This window comes from Mauremys mutica, chromosome 1 (assembly GCF_020497125.1).
Source record: "Mauremys mutica isolate MM-2020 ecotype Southern chromosome 1, ASM2049712v1, whole genome shotgun sequence".
NCBI classification, from domain to species: Eukaryota; Metazoa; Chordata; order Testudines; family Geoemydidae; genus Mauremys; species Mauremys mutica.
The window spans coordinates 209,192,279-209,217,090 of NC_059072.1; the positions used below are offsets into that span (position 1 = coordinate 209,192,279).

At 39.0% G+C, this 24,812-nt stretch overlaps 1 protein-coding gene across 7 annotated transcripts in view; it reads right to left on the reverse strand.

Annotated features, from left to right (window-relative positions):
- Window positions 1-24,812, reverse strand: part of KDM6A (lysine demethylase 6A) — a 303,262-nt gene that overhangs the window by 26,871 nt on the left and 251,579 nt on the right. For 4 of the 7 annotated variants that reach the window (XM_045002630.1, XM_045002631.1, XM_045002629.1 and 1 more), the window contains 6 exons: window positions 7,576-7,705; window positions 6,032-6,137; window positions 5,046-5,251; window positions 3,262-3,420; window positions 2,446-2,510; window positions 2,292-2,366 (listed from right to left, as the gene is read on the reverse strand). In XM_045002630.1, coding sequence (XP_044858565.1) covers window positions 2,292-2,366; window positions 2,446-2,510; window positions 3,262-3,420; window positions 5,046-5,251; window positions 6,032-6,137; window positions 7,576-7,705 — 741 coding nt within the window. The remainder of the gene's footprint in view (window positions 1-2,291; window positions 2,367-2,445; window positions 2,511-3,261; window positions 3,421-5,045; window positions 5,252-6,031; window positions 6,138-7,575; window positions 7,706-24,812) is intronic. The other 3 variants (XM_045002632.1, XM_045002635.1, XM_045002634.1) reach the window with 1 other exon arrangement.

The following is a 24,812-nucleotide window of genomic DNA, read 5'->3' on the forward strand; positions in this document are numbered from 1 at the left end:
TGTGGTTCATCAGTAGGGTTGGAACTTTTAGATCCACTATACAGACCTCTGCCACTTGGGCTAATGGAGTAACTGATGGGCAACAGTACGTTGTTATCCTCTGTTGGGGGATGGGATACTTTGCCAATGGGTTTCACAGATATTTGCTGGCAGCAGAGGAATGGTGAGACTCAGGGATTTCGGGTTCTATTCCAGGCTCTGGAGAGGAGTATGCTTTGGTGCACACAGAATCTTTTGCCCATTTCCCCAAAGTTTGACTACTCCTAATCTGTTCCCTCCATTCTGCACTGTCTCAGTCCTGCCTCATCTATACCCCTGGTTCCTTGTCCCAGTGCCAGGGCAGGTCTATACTACGGGGCTAAGTCGATATAAATTACACAACTCCAGCTACGTGAATAACATCAGCGTATGTTAGGGAGACTTATTTCGGTGTCTATACCATGCTGGGTCGATGGGAGAAACTCTCCTTTTAACTTACCTTATGCATCTCGTTCCGGTGAAGTACTGGAGAGCGATCTGTGGTCGATTTAGCGGGTCTTCACAAGACCCGCTAAAATCGACCCTCAGTGGCTCGATCGCCACACATCGATTCCCCAGTAAGCAGAGACAAGCCCCCAGTCTCCAATTCTCAAGACTTCTCATTTCAGTCCCAGTCCCCTTTCCCAGCGAATACTAGTCTCTCTCTCTAGGCTCACTAGCTTAGTACCAATCAGCATTATACTAAAAGACAACGGAAGCAAACTACATTCTTTTCTCTTGAAATGTGTGCATAGTCTCTTAAAATACAAGTCTCCCATCAGAACTCTTTGCTAAGAAAGGAGAGTTAGGAGAGAAGATGAAAGTCTTTTGGAAGTGCATTTTAAAGTCTTAATGCATACTGTGTGAAATACTTGGGAACAAACAAGATGAGAGAACAAAAGACTGGAATTTACTTTTATACACAGAATGACACGGACTAGGAGATATGTAAAGGGATGTTTTGTATAGGAAAGGTGTGTTCTGGTGCTATATACACTGTCTTCTAAAGTTTGTTTTCCTCTCAATTATGCTACTGTGATTGGGAGTTGTAACTAAGGAAAGTATATTGAGAAGCCTGGGGGCCTTATGATAAAATCCTAATTTTCCTTCAAGCTCTCGCTAGGAAAAACATGCAGCTCAGCCTTTAAAAACACTTTCTGTGTCACATCATGAATTTGTTTATTAAAGAACTTTTGCAACTGGCATCTACCTGCCTCAAAACACCAAGAATTTAACTGTATAAGCATTTGGCTTCAATTAATTTAGGAGTTGGGAATTCTAACACTTTGCAAAGATATGTGTTTCCTATATGGCAATATGGTGTTGCTGCTGTGTAATCAGAAAAACACATATTTCTTTTAAACTGTCGAAGCAACTGTTATGTAGCCAGTGATAAGATAAGCAACTCTACAATTAACTGGGAACCAAATCCAAATACATATCAGAAAATGATATGGATAAAGTATGCATAGTTTTATTAAATAAAAAAAATTAAAATGAGCTACAGGAACCTAGACGTGAGGAAATAAAATAGGAAACTCTCTAGATAAATAATAAAGATGGGCATGTTGGCTCAACTTTGTTTATAAACTATTGTGATAGACCCAGGCCAGTTGGGAACAGCAGAGTAGTAGAAGGGAGATATACTGGCCACTGGATAAGCAGTTTTCTGTTCCCTGAGTGACCAGAGCAGGGGCTGCTCCAGGCTAATGAGAACACCTGACTCCAATTAACCTGCTAAGAGTCAGGTCAGGCTGTTAAGCACCTGACTCTAATTAGGTCCATCTGATGCTATAAAAGGGCTCACTCCACTCAGGCCAGGGGGAGCCAGAGGAGAGGAAGTGTGTGTGAGGAGCTGGGAGCAAGAGGCGCAAGGAGCTGAGAGTGAGAGGGTGTGCTGCTGGAGGATGGAGTACAAGCGTTATCAGACACCAGGAGGAAGATCCTGTGGTGAGGATAAAGAAGGTGTTTGGAGGAGGCCATGGGGAAGTAGCCCAGGGAGTTGTAGCTGTCATGCAGCTGTTACAGGAGGCACTATAGACAGCTGCAATCTACAGGGCCCTGGGCTGGAACCCAGAGTAGAGGGCGGGCCTGGGTTCCCCCCAAACCTCCCAACTCCTGATCAGACACAGGAGGAGTTGACCCGGACTGTGGGTTCCACCAGAGGGGAAGATCTCTGCGGTGAGCAAATCCGCCAATGAGCGCAGGACCCACCAAGGTAGAGGAGGAACTTTGTCACACTATAAAAACTGACAAATTGCAGGGAGACTCACTTTTTGTCGTCCGACAGATCAATGTTGGTCCCAAACTTGATTGTTTTGAAAGGTCCTCTTCTTCTCCTACCAGAGCTGTAAAAATTATGAAAACATATGAAGTATATCCTTTGGAACAGAAACTATAGAAGTATACTATTTATACCTAACTCACTTATCAGAAGATGTGGATTCATTATCTGAGTGGTCCTTGTGGTGACTCTTTTTCTCATTTTCCTCCTGCAAAACAAAAATGTGACATTTCCTATCACTTTATCATACAGTATTAATAGATTTAATCTCAAACCAAATAAAATATGAAAACCTTTGCATCTATAATTTTTATATGGACAATTTTTAGAGCCGGTCCTGAGGTCACTTTGAAGATCAGAGGGAAATTGGGGATAAGAATGAGATAGGAATAGTGTTTTTGTTGACTTCCATAAAAGAGGAAAAGGAACATTGTGTTATGATGATTTTAACATGTACATGTATATTTTACATTTCTTTGCTACTAGTAACTTGTTAAGAGACAGAAAAAATCTGATTTGAAAATACTGCAATCATCTATGCAATTTTTTTCATGCAAAAGTTAATGACAATAGAGGATTTCCGGCTGACCTCTTGTAACATGCCAGTTCATGTGCATTATCAAACATTCGCTGCTCTGGAAGCCTATATGCATTCTTTTCCTTCTATGTCTTAAAGTTTTGATACAGCTACACTTTGACAAACTTAAGAGTTGAGAACGTTAACATATTAGCTCTATATTTTAAAATTTATTGAAAGCAAATTATGCATACACTTTTACATTCACTCCCCTTCTTCCCTACTGACAAAAATATTAGTTTGGTCCAGGACCCCATCTCAAATACTTTGCATATTTCTAGATTCTTCCTCTGACAATAACCGGGGCTCCAGCCACACACCTCCCCAACCCCACTCTCTGCATAAAGTTCTGTCCCAATCCTCTGACCCCTTTCTAGCTTACCTTATGGCCCTGAGAACCAGTGGGGCTTAAGGCTTCTGGCAGCCCCCACCTTCCAACAGCGTTGGAATGATCTGGAAGAATACAATCCTCGCTCACTTCCCCAAACAGCAGCCGGAAATCTTCAGTGGATATCCCATTTCCCCAATCACCATTGCAGATCTAGAAAAATCCCATTTGTGTCCCTGATCAGCCCAATCCAGGTGCCATCAAAATCCCCCAATGTACCCCCTCCAGTATGTCCTTGATTCCTTCTCCTGCTTCTCTCACAGCCCATGATTAGTCCTCTCCACTTTCTTGCAACTACAAATCCAGAATTGGATCTCCCACCACATATTACTGCTTCTAATTCATCAGTGCTAGAACTAGGGATGCTACCATACCCCCTGGCTTGAAGTGGTTTCCATCATATACAGCGTTTACAGTTTTGTTCAATAGCTCTCAGCACTCCCACTATACAAACTGTTCCAACACCCCTGTTCTAATCTGCTCACAAAGTTCTTGTTTCTCCTGTCTGCAGTACAAGTTTTAACTTAAAAGTTCTCCTGTCCTTCTCACCTCACCCAGCCCACCACCACTTCCCTTGTGATTAAAGTGAAAATACCAGTGTTCGGCCCTCTGCTACTGCTGCTTCCCAACCTCTTCTAAGACAGAGCTGGTCAGAAATACCTTGCACTCTTTGATCTATTTAGCTTAGTATTTTCATGTATCTAGGATCACATCTGTGTGGAGCGTTCAGGAGTTCCCAAGTTAATTCCAGGGATGTACTCGCCACTAGAATTTGGGGCCACAAAAACTATAAAACTTTTTTTTTTAAATATTAGATAAGGTTAGCAAAAAAATGTATTTAAAAAAACATGAACACTTCACTTTAGGTATTAAAACAATGTTTTTATAAAAAGAAAATATTAATTTTAGAACCTGAGGCATTCCCAAATATAGGGGCAATTACAGAACAGTAAACACAGAATGCCATTACATAATATCAGATATAGAAAGCATTAACAGACATATTTCTGAAACTGTAACATTATTTCTACTGTATCAAATACTTGAGTTGAAGGAAAACAGTGCGTGTGGGCTTCTAAAAAGCAGCACATAAACATATCACCATACTCTGAATAAAGAAATTTTATTTCAAAGTACTTTTCAGTTGGAAATTGAGAAATAGTATGTAAAAATATTTTTTGTATTTTTTTTTAAGTTTTAAATGCATTTTTAAAGTTCTCAACAACTTTTAAATCTGAGTTTACATACTACTATATATCACAGGGGTTCTCACACTGGGGGTCGGGACCCCTCAGGGGATTGTGAGGTTATTACATGGGGGGTCGCGAGCTGTCAGCCTCCACCCTAAACCCTGCTTTGCACCCAGCATTTATAATGGTGTTAAATATATTAAAGAAGTGTTTTTAATTTATAAAGGGGGTCGCACTCAGACTTGCTATGTGAAAGGGGTCACCAGTACAAAAGTTTGAGAACTACTGATATATCAGTTTAAGTTAACAGTTTTAAATGTATGTGAAAGTGATAACTAATAGTCTTACACTAAAGAAACTGAAGGTGTTTGTGCGGAACACCTTATAGTCTATTTGCCCATCCATTCATAGGGAATTTATATGCTTAGCTGTGCATTTAACATTAATGGGAATCCCCTTCTTCTCAATACCAACTGATGGAAAGGACTCCTTAAAAAAAAATCATATGATCATGTTTTAAGTTGTTACTGAGGACAAGTTGTTTGCAGAATTACTGTGTTCTTTATAAAATAGTTAAAATGTACTTACCCTTAATGACTCCTGGAATGAGGAGGCCTGGTACTGTGCATATTTAGCTATTGTAGTATGAGATCTACTGCTTTCGCAACGCCAGATTTTCTTTGTTCCAGTGGGGTCCCAGTTTTCATCTGCTGGTTGAAGTAACTGTGTCCTCACTTCTACTATGTGTTCATTATTTGCTTCTACTAATGTTTTAGTAGAGAAGAGTCCTAGATCTAAAGAACATTATTACAGTTCATAAATAATAGGTTCAGTATAATGAAAAAGTTATATTATACATTGGAAAGGTAAATATTAATATATTTAAAGAAACTAAAGGTATATGAAGCACAACATTTGATATTTTACCTGAAAAGGAAATATGTAATTTCTCAGATATGATAAATACAATCCAGTTTATTTAGGTTTGACATTAAATATTCATGTAGTAAAAAGCCTTCCCCACATATGATTGTAAAAGCCTAGAAGAGACAACACTGCCTAAATAGTAGCAGATATGACTAAATCTACTATTTCTGAAAATATGTATTTCAGACAAATCCTGGCCTCTACAAAAAATATTCTAATAAATAATAAGGATACCTAGCAAGTACAAAAATTTTAATCCATAGATCTCAAAATGCTTTACCAAATGCAGGTGAATTATTAGCCTCCATTTTATAGAAGGAAAACTAAGGCACAAAACTATGTGGGCCAAGAGCTTCAAAGATAGAAGCCTCGTGTTAGGTTTTGAAATAGATGGTTCGGCACCTGCTTGACTAATGTCAATGGGAGCCGCGGGATGCTAAGTTCTTTTAAAGTGCCACAGAAATGCTGCTTAGTTTGCAGACTACATATTACCCTAACTCCTTGTTATACAAACATGAATATATTAAGGAAATAAAACTGACTTTTGTGAACACTTCAGAGATTTCCCCACACTTTCTAAAGGAATGTATGTATGTAGGAAAGAAAAGTCTACACTGTGCTTTGTTTTTTATATAAAACAAACTTACCTAATTTAAGAGCTCCAGCAAGGCCACGGATTACAGTAACAGGATTGTTTGGATTTGTACAAAATTGATGTAAAGGTGGAAAGAAAGCATCACGTTTATTTTCCAACTGCAAATTACAAAAGAGTATTATGTCTCAGGAGAAGTTAGTCTTTTCATTAGTAAAATAACAAATATTAAAACAGGAGGAGGTCAGGAAAGCTATCCATTTTCATGCACTCCAGTGAATTAGCAGTTATATCACACACTATTTTCTCATTAAATACTGGTTTTACTCCTTTTGAAATTAAATTACTTATTATAATTTACTCCCTTGTAGAAATTCTATCAAGACTGCTTTGGTGCAAGGCTTTTCTAAGCTCAATTTTGCTGCAGTTTATTTCTGTATTTGACAATAGATCCAAAAATCTAGTAACATGTATTCTCTACAGCATACCTTCAGTATTTTTACCTCAGAAGAGCTCCTTCCTTAATTTCTTGCTCCTCCCCAAAGAACATACCTAATTTCTATAATATGCATTTTAATAACTAAGATTCACAGAATTATTTTTGTCCTCTACTGTACAATCTCCAAGTCTATCAAATTCTTTTTTATAATGAGATAATACTGTCTTGTTAGACTATTTTCAAAAGTTATAAAATAATCCTTTAGATAATGTTCAAAGGAAACTGCCTACCTAAAACAGAAATGTCATCTACATTATCTCTACCATTAAGTAGAACAATTGATTTTAGTCAGTTTTTAAAAAAATGCTTAATTACTACATTGTTAGTTGCATCTAATTTTGCTCTTGTTGCCAATCTTTCAACATTTTGCCTCTAGGGGTCAGTATAGGTCATGTCTCCAGAGCAAACGTCAATTTCACTGTGTGGATAGAAACTATGGAGATGTTGTAAGAGAATAAGTTACTCCTCCATGACCAAGGAATTTAGCTTTACACAGGATTTGGGACATTGCTCGATTCTGAAGTCGGAATATACTGCATACCAGAAAGTAGGCATGAGTAAGGAAATCTCTCATGAAAGCTTTGCACACCTCAGGTTCTTCCTTATATTAACCTTTTGCTACAATATTGTTATTGCAAATTTAATTGATTTTCTTTGCTGTATTTTGATATTGACAGGAGAGTTCCATTTAGTTATCTGCTCATATAAGCATCTGAGTAATCCCATGCAAATGCATCTTAAAATATTTTATAAACCTATTTAAATTATTACTGAGAGTTCTGTCTCATGAATGGTCTGACTTTTAAAATCACTACTTGAAGTACTAAAAATTTAAAAAGCATTCCTAATGTGTTTTCATTTCAATTTAGCAATCACACTGGAATTCTCAGTTTGAATCACTTAGAATATTTTTCTTTTTAAATAGATCACAATATTCTCTTTGGGTTCAAAATTCTGCCTTTTCACATGTTGCACCCCTGTAGGTAAAACTTAGCTCTGAATAAGATACCTTGTTTCAATACTTATCTAAATTAAAAAGCTAGCTATATAGTTACAAAAAGTCCTAACCGATTTATTCCTGCCAGTCGGTTGATACTTACATAAATACTAGGTGTAGGTGGATTCAACTTGTCCTTTGGCAAGGGAGGGTATGGTGGAGGCGGTGGTCGTGGAGGTGGACATTTATCCAATAAAATGCTACTGTTAGATAAGCCATTTTTACCCAGATTCCTAAAAAGGAAAAAGAGCTGTCTGTGTGAACATTTGATTAAAAAAATTACAAGTATATTTACTGAATATGTGCTAGTTACACATTGTGTACAACAGAAAATATTAATGATGTACAAGGGTAAACCATAATTACAGGCTAAGTGGAACCTCCAGGATATATCTTAATCAAGGATTCTCATTATTTAGTAAGATGAAACTATTTTAAATTAATCCCACTATTCCCCTTTCCCCAAATTTACAAAAACACCACCATTAGTTAAAAAAATAACTAATCTCAAAATAAAGAAAATAATCTAAATTATAATTTACATAGCAAATAGTTTTTAACTTGAAGTACAGTAGAACCATATTAATTGGCACAGACTACCAGGTGATCCATTCATAGCAGTGAGGAACAAAAAACACTTTTCAGATCAAGTCTATCTGGTAATAGAGGACATAGCATTATTAAATTGGTAATACACAGAATCTCTCACAGAATTTCACACAAAAGGCTGTTACAGACACAAACTTTAAATTTGCACATCACTGAGTAAGAACACATACGATTAAAAAACTACCATGCTGTAATGTACTTTATTCATTTATTTTGACAAGTTTAATTTTATACTTGTACTTCACAGTATACTAGCATACACCTATTGTAGAATAATTTGTTAGTCACCCTGCAGCAGTCAACTTCTAAATCTTTCTTGTGAAGCACAGTAAGACTAAATTATTGTGCTTGAAGATTAGTGAAGTGAGAATTAACGAAGATATACTGCATTTTTTTTGTCTAGTAGTGGGACTATACAGTTACTTTTAAGTACAAAATTAATAACCCTTTTCCCCCAAACAAAGATGACATTTTATATGCATATAAACATATGGGGCTTATGTATCACAGTATCATTTTAAATTCTTTAGTCTTATCTAACCTGCAAGGATAAATGTACAAAACATGATTTATTTTAAAAGAAGAGTGATGCCAAGAGGACTTACTTGGGGTACTGAAATATTCTCAATATCTAATTGACATGGCCCTCTTTCAGACTAGAAATAGTCACAAAATCTTTCCCAACAAATGATCAGTACAAATAACCCTCTGTCACACACTATCATTCAACACAAGAGTACAGATAAGAACTCTGAGAAAGGGCATCATCAAAATTCATCATGTTGTATTCTAACTCTGATGTATGAAAAGTTACACATGTAGCTCTGCATCAGAGTTAAGGATATGTGATCAAATGTTAGTGAATACCAATCATTGTACTGCATTTATTTTACTTGCTAAACTAATCTGATACTAGTTCAGTTTCTGATGTAGTAAATTCAGAAATTAATTGGAATGACTGCAGAACAGTGGAATCAAATCCAAACAAAACAAAACAACCCTGTGCTGATGCAATGCAGTGTTTGAAATTTTATACTCCTAAGGAGAAGAAACTCAAAATTATTACTCCCATGGCTACTATAATTTTGCTTCCCATAGCACATATAGTTCTGCAGTTGGTATTATTGCATATTATTATTTGTAAAGTGATATATCACCTAGGAGCGCAGTCAGGAACCAGTACCCCACTGCGCTAACTGCCATAAAAACACAGAACAAAAAGACAGTCCCTGCCTCAAAGAGGTCCCAATTTTAATGCCTTAATGTATCATGTTCACTTTGCCTGTTATAGTTGCTGCGCAAGGCCCTGACTCAGCTTAAATCCACATGTGCTTAAATCCATTAGAAAAGCATGTGCTTAAATGCATTGCTCAATCAGGGCTTAAAATATCAAACAATGTTGCAGTTGTACTTCATGGTTGCACTGTGAAATATACCGTATTTATCGGCGTATAACACGCACAGGCGTATAACACGCACCTTCATTTTAAGGGGGAAATTTCAGGAAAAAAACTTACCGGTAAATTTCAAATAAAGCTCCGGGCCCAGCAGAGGCAGCTGACCTGAGCCTGGAGTTTGCGGCCCCGCCCCCTCCCCACGTGGCTCTGAGCGGGAAAGAGCTCAGCCCCCTCCGGAGCCATGCGGCTGCTGCGCTGTGAGCCGGGGCGGGGCGGGGGGGGGGCTCGGGCCCGCGCCGCTCGGCCGCGCCGCTCGGGTCTCGGGGGGTGGGGGCTCAGGCCGCGGGCCGGGTCTCGGGGGGTGGGGGCTCAGGCCGCGGGCCGGGTCTCGGGGGGTGGGGTCTCGGGCCCGCGCCGCTCGGGTCTCGGGGGGTGGGGGCTCGGGCCGCGCCGCTGGGGGGGACGGGGGCTAGGGCCGCGCTGCTCGGGAGCCTAGAGCCGGCCCTGGGTACATGGTTATATCGGCGTATAACACGCACACATCATTTGCCCCCTATTTTCAGGGGAAAAAAGTGCGTGTTATACGCCGATAAATACGGTACCCACCAAATTACACTTATTGCTGGGTGGTAGTTGAACTGGACTGGACATCTGTCACTCAAGAGGTGAGTAGGGTTATGCAACCAGAAGGTGGGTTGGACTATTGTTAGTGGGATGTCCACACACTTAAAAGATTTACAATCTTTTGATCACAAATTGACTGGTGCCTTGTTTAGGATTGCAATCCCAAGCATACAATGTGCCCTTCAGAGCTGGTGACATGCTAAACTGGACACTTTCTTGCTACCAAACACATGTATCTATTTCAGGGGTTCTCAAACGTCATTGCACTGAGATCCCCTTCTGACAACAAAAATTATTACACGACCCCAGGAGTGGAGCCAAACCTGAAACTTGAGCCCTGCTGCCCTGGGCGGGCAGCCAAAGCCAAAACCCAAGGGCGTCAGCCTTGGGTAGGGGAAATGTAGCCTGAGCCTTGCCACCCAAGGCTGAAGCCACTCTTGGGCTTCGGCCCCGGGCCCCAGCAAGTCTAATGTCAGTCCTGGCAACCTCATTAAAACAGGGTCCCGACTCACTTTGGGGTCCCAATCCCCAGTTTGAGAACCGCTGATCTACTTGCAAGCAAGACAGATCTTGAATGGTCAAGATTAAAATTGAGCAGTCTGAAAAAACCCACAGGTGTACATTCTATTTCACCAGGCAATGCCCTGATACACTCATATGCATAACTGAAGAGACATTAAAAGTTCAGTATAAATGAAGGAACATTTTGTTATTTCTAATCACCTGTCTTCAAACACCTGAAATAAACTTGGTCTTTGTTGTATGTTAAGTCAATGGCAAGTTTTGAATAAATTATTTTAATTATACGAACACTTCATAGCATGTGATTTCCCCCCCTAAATTATGAAAATACCTTCTTCACATTTGGATATTTAAAATATAGATTAACAGATTTTCTTCAAACCTTACAAAATAGAAAATTACTCATTTGTTTGGGCAGAGAACAACCATTAGAAATTTCTATGGGAACAAAGAAATCAGGGAATGGACAAACTGTTCATCATGTTTAGTATTCTGTGCCTAACAGTGGTCCATGCCATATGTTTCAGAGGAAAGTGCAGTAAATCTCAGACAACTATTCAACAACCTGTTCCTAAGGGAATTTTCTTCCCCATAGATATTTCCTGAGACATTATATCCCTTAATAAAAAAACCTTATAATTGTGGATGTTGCCATTATGCAAATACATTTCTAATCCTTTTTAAAATCCTATTAAGTTCTTGACCTCAATAACATACGGCTGAGAGATTCACAGGTTATTTATACATTGTGTAAAAGTAGCATTTCATTTTTTTAAATCAGTTTTAAATGTGTCTTTCAATCTCACTAGGTATCACCTTGTTCTTATGTTACCTGAGTTATTTAATATTTCACATACCTTTATCATGTTGCCACTTATTCCCCTGTCTAAATGTAACAGGTCTCTTTTCAATCTCTCCTCAGATGAAACTTTTCATACCTCTATTTTTTTTAGTTTTGCTCATCTCTGGACTCCTAGCTTTGCTATACTTCTTTGAAAGCCAAACTGAACCTTTAGCTCAGGGCATATCATCACTATGCAATGATATCGTAACATTTTCTATCCCATTCTTTACACCTCTGTAGTGGTGTCCCTTATGTCTTGCCATGTCTCAGGTTTCCCTGCTGGTTGATAGTCTACCTTCTCAGTGATTGGGTTGTTCAGCTCTCAAGACAAACCAAAAACTGTCCCCCTTCCAGGTTACACAAAGTGCACATGAAAGGAAAGTCCAAACACAAAACCTTCACCTAGTCTCTCTCGCTATGCCACAGCTGTCCCCTTTAGGGTCTGTCTGAACTTTTCCCCTGGGTGCAAGATTACCAAATTAGTCTTTCACTCCTTGACTGCAGGGACCCTTTATTCTTTAGTTGGCAGAGTCCACCCTCTCTTACAGAATACATCACCTGCAGATGGCACTACTGAGGCGGAGGAACTCATGCCCTCTATCTACCACAGGCTCCAACCGATGAAGTAACTGTCCACTCCAGCCTCAACTCCTCTGTTTCACTCCTCCTCCTAAAGCTACTTCCTATATTTGCTTGTCTGCCAACCTTCTCTCTGGCCCCTTTCTGGTCTTCTCTGGCACAGCCCCTCTTATATCCTTCTGTGATGGGGTGGGTTTCCCACACCAAACTTGAGAGAGTTGAATTAGGCCAGACAGGCCCAATCAGCCAATTAAGCAGCAAATGGGGGTGATTTAGGCTGTGTAGAGAGTGCTAGTTAGAAGGAAGCTCACCTGTGAGGGAACAGGCAGGGCTTCTATAAAGCCAGGTGGCTGGCAACAGTGCGAGCAGGGCGGAAACCTGCAGTCTCGCTCTCTGAGGCAAGGGGAAAGGAAGGGGTGATAGGAATCCCTGAGGAAAGGGATTTTATAGTAGGAGGAAGGGTTTACCTAGTAGGTCTAAGAGATAGTGGTCTGACTAGGAAGGGTGGAGAATGAGAAGCATGGTAGAAAGTAGTCCAGGTGTGAAAGCAGTAAGGTAGATATTGCTGCAGGCCTTACTTGATTGCTGTAAGACCCTAGACTGGAACTCAGAATAGAAGGTAGGCCTGGGTTCTCTTACCATTCGCTGTAGAGTGTTATTGCTAGGGGCAGTGAATAGGAAGATTGATGGAGTGACATAATCAGGGCAGGGCAGGGGGCCTGAGGATGGCCTGACAATGCTGATGAAAAAGGACTTTGAAAGACTCCGCAGGAATCACAGTGGGACCTGGCCAGAGGACTGAATCACAAAGCAGTCATGCTGCAACTCCGTGAACGAGAACTGCAAAAGGCAGAGGAGAAAAAGGAGGCACTGAGCCAGGTAAAGCTAAATTGCCAGAAGAAGGTGCCACGCAGCAGTGAGTAGAGCATACCCTGACACATTCCCTAACAATCTCATTATTAATGGAAGTCCCACCAAAGGCAGCTGCACTCTCTAGGCTCTGCCCTCTCTTTCTTACCATAGAAAGACCCTCAACATGTCTGCCACTTGCCTCTTCTTTGGTCTCTTTCCACACTCAGCAGAAGATAATTTAAAATAATAAATAAAATAAATAAATAAATAAATAATCATCCCAGTCTCTTCCTTAGCATGCATTACTGTCAAGCTTAACAGATTTTCCTTGTCATGGCCAAAATAGGGACTAGGTCTCTAGCTTCCCTTAAAGGGACAGAAAGAAGTAACGTCTTCCTTTTTTTGTTTGGGTTTTGGTTTTTCTGACCTCTCTGCGCTAGGAGTGGATATTTTCTTTCATAATTAAGTCCGAAGCTGACAGTGAAGAGTTATAAAAGGTCTCACAAACCTGGATGACTGGGCAACAAAATGGCTGATGAAATTCAGTGTTGATAAGTGCAACTATACGTACAAAATAATGGGGTCTAAATTAGCTGTTACCACTCAAAAAAGATCTTGGAGTCATCATGGATAGTTCTCTGAAAACGTCTGCTTAATGAGCAGCAGCAGTCAAAACAGTGAATGGAACGTTAGAAACAATTAAGAAAGGGGCCGATAACACAGAAAATATCATAATGCCACTATTATAAATTCATGGTATGCCAACATCTTGAATACTGAGTGCAGTTCTGGTCACCTCACCATGTATTCAAATTGGAAAAGGTACAGAGAAGGGTAAAAAACAGGATTAGGGGTATGAAACAGCTTCCATATGAGGATAGACTAAGAAGATAGATTGCTCTACTTAGACAAGAGATGACTAAGGGGAATTATGATAGTCTATAAAATTATGAATGGCATGAAGAAAGTGAATAGGGACATGTTATTTATCTCTTCACATAACACAAGAACCACTGGTCACCCTATGAAATAAACAGGCAGCAGGTTTAACAAACAAAAGGAAGTACTTTTTCACACAAAAAACAGTCAACCTGGGGAACTCATTGGCAGCAGCTGTTATGAAGCCCAAAGCATAACTGGGTTAAAAAAAGAATTAGATACGCTCATAGAGGATAGGTCCATCAAAATGTCTATTAGCCAAGATGGCCAGGGTGGCAACCCCATGCTCCAGGTGTCCCTAAACTTATGCCTGCCAGAAACAGGGACTGAACAATGGGATGGATCATTCGATAGTTTCCCTGTTCATTACCTCTAAAGCATCTGCCACTGGCCACTGTTGAAAGACAAGATATTGGGCTAGATGGACCATTGATCTGACCCAGTATGGGTATTCTTATGTTCAGCCTTCTGCAGTGACCCTGAGTATGTCTGCTAAATGGTGAGATTTAAGTTTGAACTCAAATTTGTATGAGTTCAGATTAATCCTTCCAATGTACATTACCTTAATTTGTCTACACTAAATTTCAGCTACCATTAAGTTGTCCAATAATTCTGCTTTGTTAGGTCTCTCTGTAATTCTTCAAAGATTTTTTTTTAATATTCTAAATAACTCATCTGCAAATATTGCCAATCTGCATTCACCTCCTTTTAAAAATAATTATTAAATATATTTAACACATGCCAGTCTTCCTATTTATTGTATGTGTGTGCTCGCACACATATACTTCTGTATATTAAGACCTATAAGATTTTTCCAGAAAGAAATAAAATGTCCTTGTTCCTTTTTAAAAAAAACAAACAAACAAAAAACCCCCACTGAAATATCAGCAATGTTAAATCTGGTTGCGTGGATGAATTTGTGCGGGTTTCAGAGGATGCAAATGTTGTTTCCATGTTTAACTGAAGGAGGGATAAAGATGAATCTTTAACAAAGGCATTCTTTCTCCCATATGTCAATTCAACACTCAAACAGAAGTTAACAAAAACTAATAGTTCAGTTGACTAAAAATTAAACGCTCAAACTTCACACACAGCTCTCGTGCTACCATTTTACTAATTCAACAGTCATTCACAGCAGACAAGACCAGAACTTCTAACTAATAAAAAAGAAGAAAAAAATCTTTTTGGTAACAGTCCTCTTAGATTTTCTACATCATAAAAACAAAACAAAAAGTGCATAATTTTTTCTTCCTCTTCCTCCATCTTTAGCCTTTTGTCATGCCGAATAAACCATTTATTCCTACTATATTTTCTGTCTCATAGCCAGTTTCTAATTCATGACAGAATTTTACCTCTCACCCCAGCTAATTAGTTTCCTTAATAGCCTTTTGTGATGGACTTTGTTAAAGGCTTTGGAAAGTCCAAATGAATATCAACGAGTACTACTTTATGCTTTGCTGAAGTGCCCTAAGAATTTTAGCTTATTGATTAGTCAGTTTTCTTTTTCAGAACAGGGTAATCTAGGTGTTTTATAACTATCTTTATTTACTGTTTCAAACACTTTCCTTGGTGCTACGTACGACTCACTGGACTTTATTTGTAATTCTCAGTATCAACCACCAGCATTTTAAAAAAAGCAGATTCACTTAAAATTCTTACTTGCTTTAATGTACTTGACTATTTGGTCTTCAAATTCCTATCTTCTATTTTATCATCTAAAATGTATGCTTCTTTCTACTGTCAACTTGTGTTGGATTTTTTTTTTAAAGGCTACTTTTTTGACAAGTAAAACTTTGAGCTTTCAACATTGAAACCGCTTTTTGCCTTTGCATTTTTTTCTTTCTTGTTTTAGGGATACTCTCTATTTATATTCCTGTCTTATTGTAGCCTCCCATGCTGGACTTTAATTTCCTCATTTTATTTCAGTTTGTTTATTTTTAAATAAACTAAACAAGGCCCTTTTTCTACAGGTTAGTGGTATTGTGTGGATTTCTGATATAATCCCTCATTTGAGATGCTGAATTTAATTATATTATGCCTCACTATTATTTAGTAGGTCAACTATACTTACTTCTTTAACCAACACTTGTGCATTACTTAGTTCCAAGATGAGAATAACTTGTTTCTCGTGTGTTCTAGAACCACATGATCCAGAAAGCAGCCATTTACAGGTGTTGAGAAATTGCTTCTCTATCTTTTTTTAAAGCTATAAACATCCAAGAGAAGACTATTCTGTATTTCTACAGCAGACCTCTAAAGACTATCCAAGTACTTCACAAACATTAGTAAATCTTCAGTACCCCAGCAGGTTAGTATGTACTAAGAGAGGCCAGGACAGAATAGGAGTAAGGGGAGAATTGGTAGACGACATATAAAAAGTTAGAAAATTGTGTTCAAATATCCCCTAACCTCCAAAGCTCCCCAATCCAAAGAAATTCCAACATGGAAACAGAAGGGTAAAGAGAACCAAATATTCCCAGAAAGGATATGAAGCATCACAGGGGAAAAAGTAATAATTACTTGAATCTGGGATGAAGGCTTCTACTGGTAGCAAAAAACCCTCAACATTTTCTCCAAAAGTATTCTGAACACTCCATTTGAAATAAAGACTATGGTGAGAATGCCCGCTCCTGATAAAAATTAAATTAAAGCATTAAAGATACTGAAAGGCTCCAGGATTCACTGAGAACTAAGCAAAATTATAGGATGGAACACCTGTTTGAATAGTATTTTTTCCCCTAACACAAAATATTACATTATTTTTCCATGTATTTCTTCTACACTTTAAACATGGGAAAATATATAAATGGGTACCATAAGACTGATGAGAGCATTATTTGGGGTTAAAAGGGATTCAATGTTGAAGAAATCTTCCAAATTACATTAAAAAATCAAAATTAACAATTCCCCACCCCTCCCAATAACCTGATTCCTGGGTTTTATGGTTGGCTCCCGACACCCGTTTTTCTATAATTAAGTCAGTCCTGTATTTGGGACATCAATTATGTCCATCACAGACTGATGTAATACACTTGAGCAATATTACAGGATCAAACAAATGAAACAGAGCCGTGCGGCAGAAGGACCTTAACAAAAACTTGGGTATCTTCAATAGGGAACAGAGAAATACTGGGGAACATATTAATATGTACATTTGATATCCCCAAAGTTTACTCCAGAGCAACTGCCTGTCTTTAGATATGAACTGATGATTATGTTAGTATTTATTTTTCAGTTCAGTATTTCTCTTATGGGTAGTTTATTTTGTGCAATTTATACATCAATGTTTCCTATTATTTTTCTGATTAAAAACATTTTAATTATAATGGGCTGTCTAATGGAGGATGCATCTGCAAGGATGCCTTCCAATTGCAATTATTGCTATATTTTTTTCGTCCTTGGTCGAAAGGACCTGCAGATTTTGCACCTGTTTGTTTGGTGCTCTTCCTCCAGACACTTCAGGCATGTGTTGTGGGGGTCGCCCATTGGCATGGGTTTATTGCAGGTCCCACATGGTTTAAATTCTTGGTCCCGAGGCATGCCCCAGACCTGAGGCAAGGAAAGGGACAGTGTGGAATCCCGGTCCCTAACCAAAAATGGAACTCTAAACTAAGAACTGAAACCTAAGCTAAACCTAAAGAACAAGCTAAAGGAAGCACTTACGAGGCAAGCGAACACTGTTCCATCGACTGCCACTGGCAGTAAGAAGGAACTGAAGGGGGGGTCAGGTCGACAGGATCATATACTGAGCGCCAAAAAGGTGCCACTCCAGGGGGCTCCAAGGCCGACCCAACGGGTGCTGCTAAGGGAAAACTTTCCGACAATCATGCATGCGGCATGTGCCTACCTGACTGGAATTGATGTGAACAAGCACTCGAAGAACCACCACACTTATGCCTGCTTTGGTTCATTGCCACTACTGCTCACAATGGATAAAATAAGTACATCAAACTATACTTAAATTCACAGTATCCATTAGAAGTAGGCTATTTGTTAGTGGGAGCAACAACATCTATTCACATACTATCAGCGGAGGACTTAACGTTTTCAATCAGACAAGCAGCACCTACTGTACTGGATTATGGACTTCCTTGAAAAATGTTTCAGGATATATGATCTAATATGTTAGCAGAATATTTAATTTTTTTCCAACTTTCTCACTAAAAATATTGTCCTGATACAATGGTGTGCAGGTGGGAAGATTCTGCATCACATGGCCTGGACCACATTTCTCACAAGGTTGGCGTTTCCACAAGGCTGGCAAGTTGGTGCCAGCAAAGCTCAGTTTGCCTGTGAGGTGGCCTGTGTCCCTTTCCCCTGGCATTCTTGGTGCTTAGATCGGGGGAAACAGTGGTCTTTCACTTTGCTGCTTGGGAAAAGTATTATTAGCAGTAAGGGTGTGATCTAGAGGAAAGAAAGCACATAAATTATAAAAGGGGTGGGGATGGTTGTTGGAGCACATTCTTCCCACCCTCCCAGCAGCTGGAGAGAGAGGTTATGAATTTGGAGCTCCCTAAGTAGCCCAGGCTCACAGAAAAGATTTGGACTCTTGAGAGTCCTGTAGACAGCATTCTAGTGTACTGCCTTCCTAAAAGCGTATGCATGTGAAGGGTATCTAGATGTCTCTCAACATGGCTCGGCTCCAAATCCCACTGGTGCACAACTTCCTTCAAACTTTAAACATAATAGGCCTAGACGAATATTAATGTAACTAGGAGGTGTTAGAATTTTCTGTCTAAATTCTTTTAGTTATTGACTGAAGAGTTGAAAAAGTATAGTAGGGAAGCAAAATTCTGGATTATTCATTATTTCTGTAAAATATGAGTTAAACAGGATGGGCACACACTGGGAAGTTGTGGGGCTGAGGAAAGAACGTCTCATCATCTTTCACAAATGGGCAAATTTCTGCAATAGTTTTAGTTTCCATTTTTCAGGATATTTTAATATCATGGCTCTCATCTTGCAGGAGGATCCCACAGCTTTGAGACACCTTTTTTCTTAAAAGTGCAAAGTATGTATATACCTGCCAACACACACAACTGGCCAGAACAGACTCAGGTTTTTAATCTTTGACCCAACTAAAACTAGTTCCCACCACTATTCAGGGACTGTTGGCAGCACTTATCGACCTCCAAGCTACACTCTTTCCCACCTTCTGTAGCTGCTTCTCTCTCTCTCTCTCTCTCTCTCAAAGGCAGCCAGGCAGCTTTCATCTCCATTGCCTCGCTAAGCTAATACAGCTGAGGTACAGGAGTGCTGAGCAGGTAGCCCACTGCTTACTGCCTGAAAACTGTTTGGGCAAAGTATTAGGTGAATCCCTTGGAGACAGAAACCATATCTGCATGTATGGGAGAAGGACTACAGGAAACACAGGAAGAATCTTGGGGCGCAAAGGGGAGGATAAGACCTGATGACCACAGGAGAGAAAGGTGGAACAGCAATTTTTAAGGGACTGCTTTTCCAATAAGCTGGTGATTCTGGGGACAGTTGAAATGTTTTATGTGCTTTCTTTTGAATTTTAGGTTATTTTTCTTTTTTTTTTTCCTCTCAGTATCACTATAAGCCGGGACTTTAAAATTGGCCAGAATAGACATTCAACTCTCCAGCATCTTCCAAACACACTAATTTGAATGTTCTCTTAAAGTAGACACTAACATGCAAAGTGGGCAAAGAGACTTTTTCTATTGTACCTTAAGAAAATATAGAGAGACTTTCTATTATAGTCCCCTTAACCCAGCAAAGCATATAACAGTCAAGGTTGATCTTAAGATTTGTGGGAGTCCCAATAGCTGGAAAATGAGTAGAGACATGTCAAGTCATGGGAGAAGAAAATGAGGATACCTTTGAGTTGCAAAGTTTACAGAGGATATAGTGGGTTTTGTGTGTGTTTAAACATCAGCCCTAGCATCACATTAGTCCACTAAACTAAAATCTTCAGTTTCTTAAATTTGCAACACTTACATTACTGACATTTCAATGTTCTGTGGTTTTTCATATTTATTATATATTACTGAAATTTTTAAATGACCACATTACAATGCAGCCACAGGTTTAAAATTAGAATGAAGATCAAAAACTACCCTGAATCAGTATTCTCAGCTATTAGAAATAAAATATAATTTGGAATCTCTCTTTTGGCAGGGAGAACAAAACATAGGAGTAACACATATGAAAAGCTATTACAAAATGAATGCAGTATATATGCTAGTCATTTTGCTACTGCATACATACTTCATGAGTTATTCTTTCATTTTAAAAAGGGACCACTGGGTGTGATGGGCATTTTACTGAAATAGTTATAGTTTATCAAACATTCGACTAGAGAGTTTATAAAATTCTCATTAGCTACCTAATTAAATCATGTATGATTTTGAGAGGCAGATTTTGAAGGTACAGAAAAAGGACAATTAAACCTTATGACAGTAAAGAAAGGAAATCCATACATACTACCAATTCTGCAACACTGCAATAAAGCATAGTCCTGTTTATCCAAAACCCTATTATCCAAACCCCTTCCTTGCCCCCAAACACAAGATACATGTTGTAGAGGGCATGTATCTTGTGCTGGAGGACGGGATTTAGTTAAGGCAGAGGTTTGAATAATAGAGCAAAGACCACCAGACAGGACTACAAAGAGAACAATGATGATGAGCCCTGGCTGTAAGGGAGGGCACTCTGCAGCTGAATGGCTCCTACAGCAGGGCAGGGAGCCCTCTGTAGCCCCACTGTCATGAAAGTGAATGAGCGGGGGCTGTGACAGAGGAGGTGCAGAGGGTTCCTGAGTTGCTGCAGGGCTGGTGCTTGCAGGGATCAGTCACAAGATGCAGGTCCTGCAGCCCAGGGTGTCTGCTCTGCCCTACCAGAACTGGAGTCTACTCCATGCACCTACAGAGTTCAGACATCACTGGCTCTGCGATAGCATAAGGAGCCCTCTGCAGCCCTGCTGTCATGGCAGTGAATGAGCAGGACATAGCAGAGAGTCACAGCCAGGACTGCGAGGGGGAGGAAAAAAAAGAGAACAAGAAGCCTCCAGCTGCCTGGGAGGTCCACCCTGCTGCTGAATGACTCCTGGCCCTCTTGATTATCTGATTAAAATCAGTGTCCTCCATGCTATTCGGATAATTGGAAGTATACTATAGTTAAAGATTACAGAAATTAGTGTCAGAAACTGAAGTTACTTTTAAAACTTTACACAACCAATTACATACAGATGGTCCCAATCTAAAAACTCATAAAACCTTCACTTTTATAAGGATGATAGATGTAAATGCTTGAACTGGAAAGGAAGCAATACACTATTCTAGCTGATTTTTTTTTTAAGCTAGAACAAGATTTACCATTTGAAAAAAGATAGTCAATCACTGCCACGTATCAATTTACAAAGCAAAACCTTGCTGAAGGATTTCTTCCTTTATATAAAGACAATCACTTCCAGACTCTTTGCCCACCAACAATTATTTGACTATCACTAAATATTTCAATTTTATCAGACTCAACAAAAAAAGTAATGAATATGACCCCCTTGCTCCTTGATTTATTACAGTTTGGGTCCACTATACTTCATGATTCCACATAGGAACAGACACAGAAATGCTCGCTGACTACAAGATCAGCGTCTCATAAAGAATGGAGAATTAAGATTCATTAGCTCAATTTGAAACCATTTATATTAAAAACAGTGTACACAATTTCCAATGGCCACTACATTCTGTCTGATATTATCAAGTCACAGGATGTCAGGCAAACGGCCTAGTAGTTCAAGTAATCAAGTTAACATACAGGGATTTTTCTGTGTTTAATCTATTTGTGAGGGTGCAGTGGGGGAAGGTTATGAAAATGTTTCATTGCTGTCATAATGCCATAAAGATTAAAGTTTATTTATTACATATTACCAATCAAAAACTTTTAGGGTGAAATACCTTACAGAATGGTTTAATTATTTAAAAAAGCAAGCATTATAAATCCAGGAAATTCAGAATAAAGGTTACACTTAAAAGAAACCCAAACATGCGGAGATATGGAAAGTTAGGGCAGCAAAACAACCTTAACTCTGCCTCCCGTATGACATCATACAATATGATTATGATTAAGGCATTTTAGTGTTTGTAGCTCCAACTTAGATTAAACTGATTATGAAAGACGTTCTTTTTTTTCCCCCCCTCTCATTTTTTTTTCCTTTAAGGTGTCAGTACAAGTTAAAGTTGCCTGAGTGCCCTAACTGTGCACTTCTATACCTTAATATGTTTGGATATCTTTTAAGTTTAACCTTAACTTCGAAATTCCAGGGTTTGTAGTGCTTTGTTTTTGAAAAGTTCCATTGTCCTGCTAAGTTATTTTACTCTAAACCTTAACTACTGATATAGTACTCTCAACCTTATCTCTATTTTAACTTAATTTTTGTCAGGTAATTTCCTGTTAAAAATTACAAATTTCATACATTTTCAATGAACAAGAAACCCAAAGAAAATATTACCATGTGATATTTATAATGATTTGAACATATAAGATATTAAACCTTAAAAGCTTTTTACAGTGCCTTGTACCACAACAGACCAGCACAAATCTGACAAAATGTTCTCATTTTCCTTTATGTCCTGCACCCTTCATATACCTCATGCACAAACTCCATCCCCTAGTTTACCTCTCCTTCCTGCCCTCATTGTTGAGAAGCTCTAAGTTTAATAGGTAGAATATTTCCTCTTTTTTTTTTTTATATTTTTCATAACAGTTGTCAGGTGAGGCTGAAGAATTAAATACTCTCCGAGAAATTAACAAAACTGCTCTCTCTGAAAATGATTGTCATTCCCCATTATTGTCAAAGGCAATTGAGACCAAAGGCTGCCTTAATTAAGATATCCTTTTTCAAAGTGGCTACTGCCTACTATTTTTCCCAATCGGATTGTGGCCAGGCTGCCTCTAAGGAAGAAGGTGTTCCCCAAGCTGTCAGAAGGCAAAGAGAAGCACTGTGATGATCAGGTAAACGAAGACTGTAGCAATCTTTTGCTAAGAAAACAATGTGTGGTCCCAATCCCTTTAGGAACAATAGGAGATGGCAGCCAATTCTTTATGGAATTCTTTAAAGAACATTATTCAGGCTCTGCTGAAAGAGAAACTTACATAAGCAGAATAATGCCAAAAAATGACCATTAATCTTAAAACACAACTTTGAATGTAGCCTATGCAAAACATTTCAGTGGGCTTCAAGTATCAGGGAAACTTGAAGAGTATGTATCATTCTGTTATTCAGATCATTCAGCACAAAAACCCCCACTGATATTGGGTGCTAAATTTTCTAAAGGATCGACTTTTAGATTAATTTTAACTGAAACTACTTATTTATTTGTAAATTCTTCTAAGAGTTATTGTGTACTCAAAAAGTGCTGTAATTTTGGAGCCATGATAATTGCACCCCTGAAATCACAAGTGAAATTCTCTCATAAAAGGCCCCGACTATTATACAGTGGCCAAAAGCTTTACAAAACAATGTTACACGCATTTTCTACTATGCCTATTTGCTTTTAATTATCTTCAAATACTTTATATTAATCACTATTGCAGCCTATAAAAAAGTGCATGCTGCTGAAATTCATGTTGCCTGCTGCATAATCCAACAGTCATTACTATAGAAATATTCCTTAAAATGCATCTGAGCTTCAAATTTTATTTAGAAAATGACTAGTAATTACAAAAATAGCAGGCTACTGATCAAATCAAAGTGATTCATACAGAAACTAGCAACAGGAGAATCTCAGGACTTTCAGGTTAGATAAGCATCCAAACTGTGGGTATTTAACTGAACCTTGTGGATTGCAAAATCTGTATATTTCTCATGAAAAGAGTTTCCTGTGCTATTTCAGCACTACCCCTTCTGACCCAAACCAGGAAGTGCAAAAGTGCAATAAAAGTTCTCGGCCAATGGGAGCTGCGGAGCCAGTGCTTGGGGGCTGCGCAGAGTCTCCCTGGCCACCCCTGCGCCTAGAAGCCGGAAAGCCATGTGTCTGCTTCTGGGAGCCGCCTGAGGTGAGCGCTGCCTGGAGCCCACGCCCCCTCCCATGCACCAGGACTTTAAACGACCCAGTCAGCGGTGTATGCAGCTTTATCCAGCTAGCTAACACAAATCTAGAAAGCCGAGACCCTTGCTGCTTAGTCTCAAAAAGAACAAAGTGGATCCTGAATTTCTAAATTCAGCTGTTCTAAGTAAGTAGGTCTTAAGAATCCTATGCATATCAAGACTGACAAAAGCATATGGGAATCACATGTCAAACTCAACAGAGATAAGACAGGACTTTAGAACATTATTTGGAAAAAAACCTAAACCATGATCATTAGGGCCACACCGCATGCAATGAACCTCACAAATAAACAGACTTTTCTTACCTCTCAAATTTTATTCTAAACACAAGATGAAATAAGAAAGAGCGTGGTGGAGAGTAGGTGGAGATGAAAGCTCAGGGAGCACAAGGAGTATAAAAAAGTTTTGCAGTTATTTAGGCATGTAACATGCATGTCTTAGAATTTATGTAGTAAGTACACTTTTTTTTAAAACTCCAATTAATTTTAAAAATATCTTTATTTTGGGCCTGGCATCAAGGATGTGAGGGTGGTATGTGAAAGAAGGGGAATATGGAGAAGGCAGGAAACTGAAGAGGGACAGATAAAGTGGAGAGAGAAGTTAAGAATCAGGAAGATGAGAATGCAGTAAAATATGGATCACTAATGGTGACCACACTCCTAGGATGTACAGTATTATGGAAAATTTGAAAGAATGCAGGTTCTAATGGTGCAGGTACAGAAGAGAGTTTGAAAATGCTGCTGGCACTGTGATGGGGGAGCTGGGTGATGTGGAGATGGCATTGCTACAGAACAAGAAGGACTTAGTGCACAATTCCACAAAGGGATCAACCTGAGGAAACAGTTAACCAAACATCCCTGATTTTTCTGGATAACTTAAAACACTTACTCATAGACTTGGCG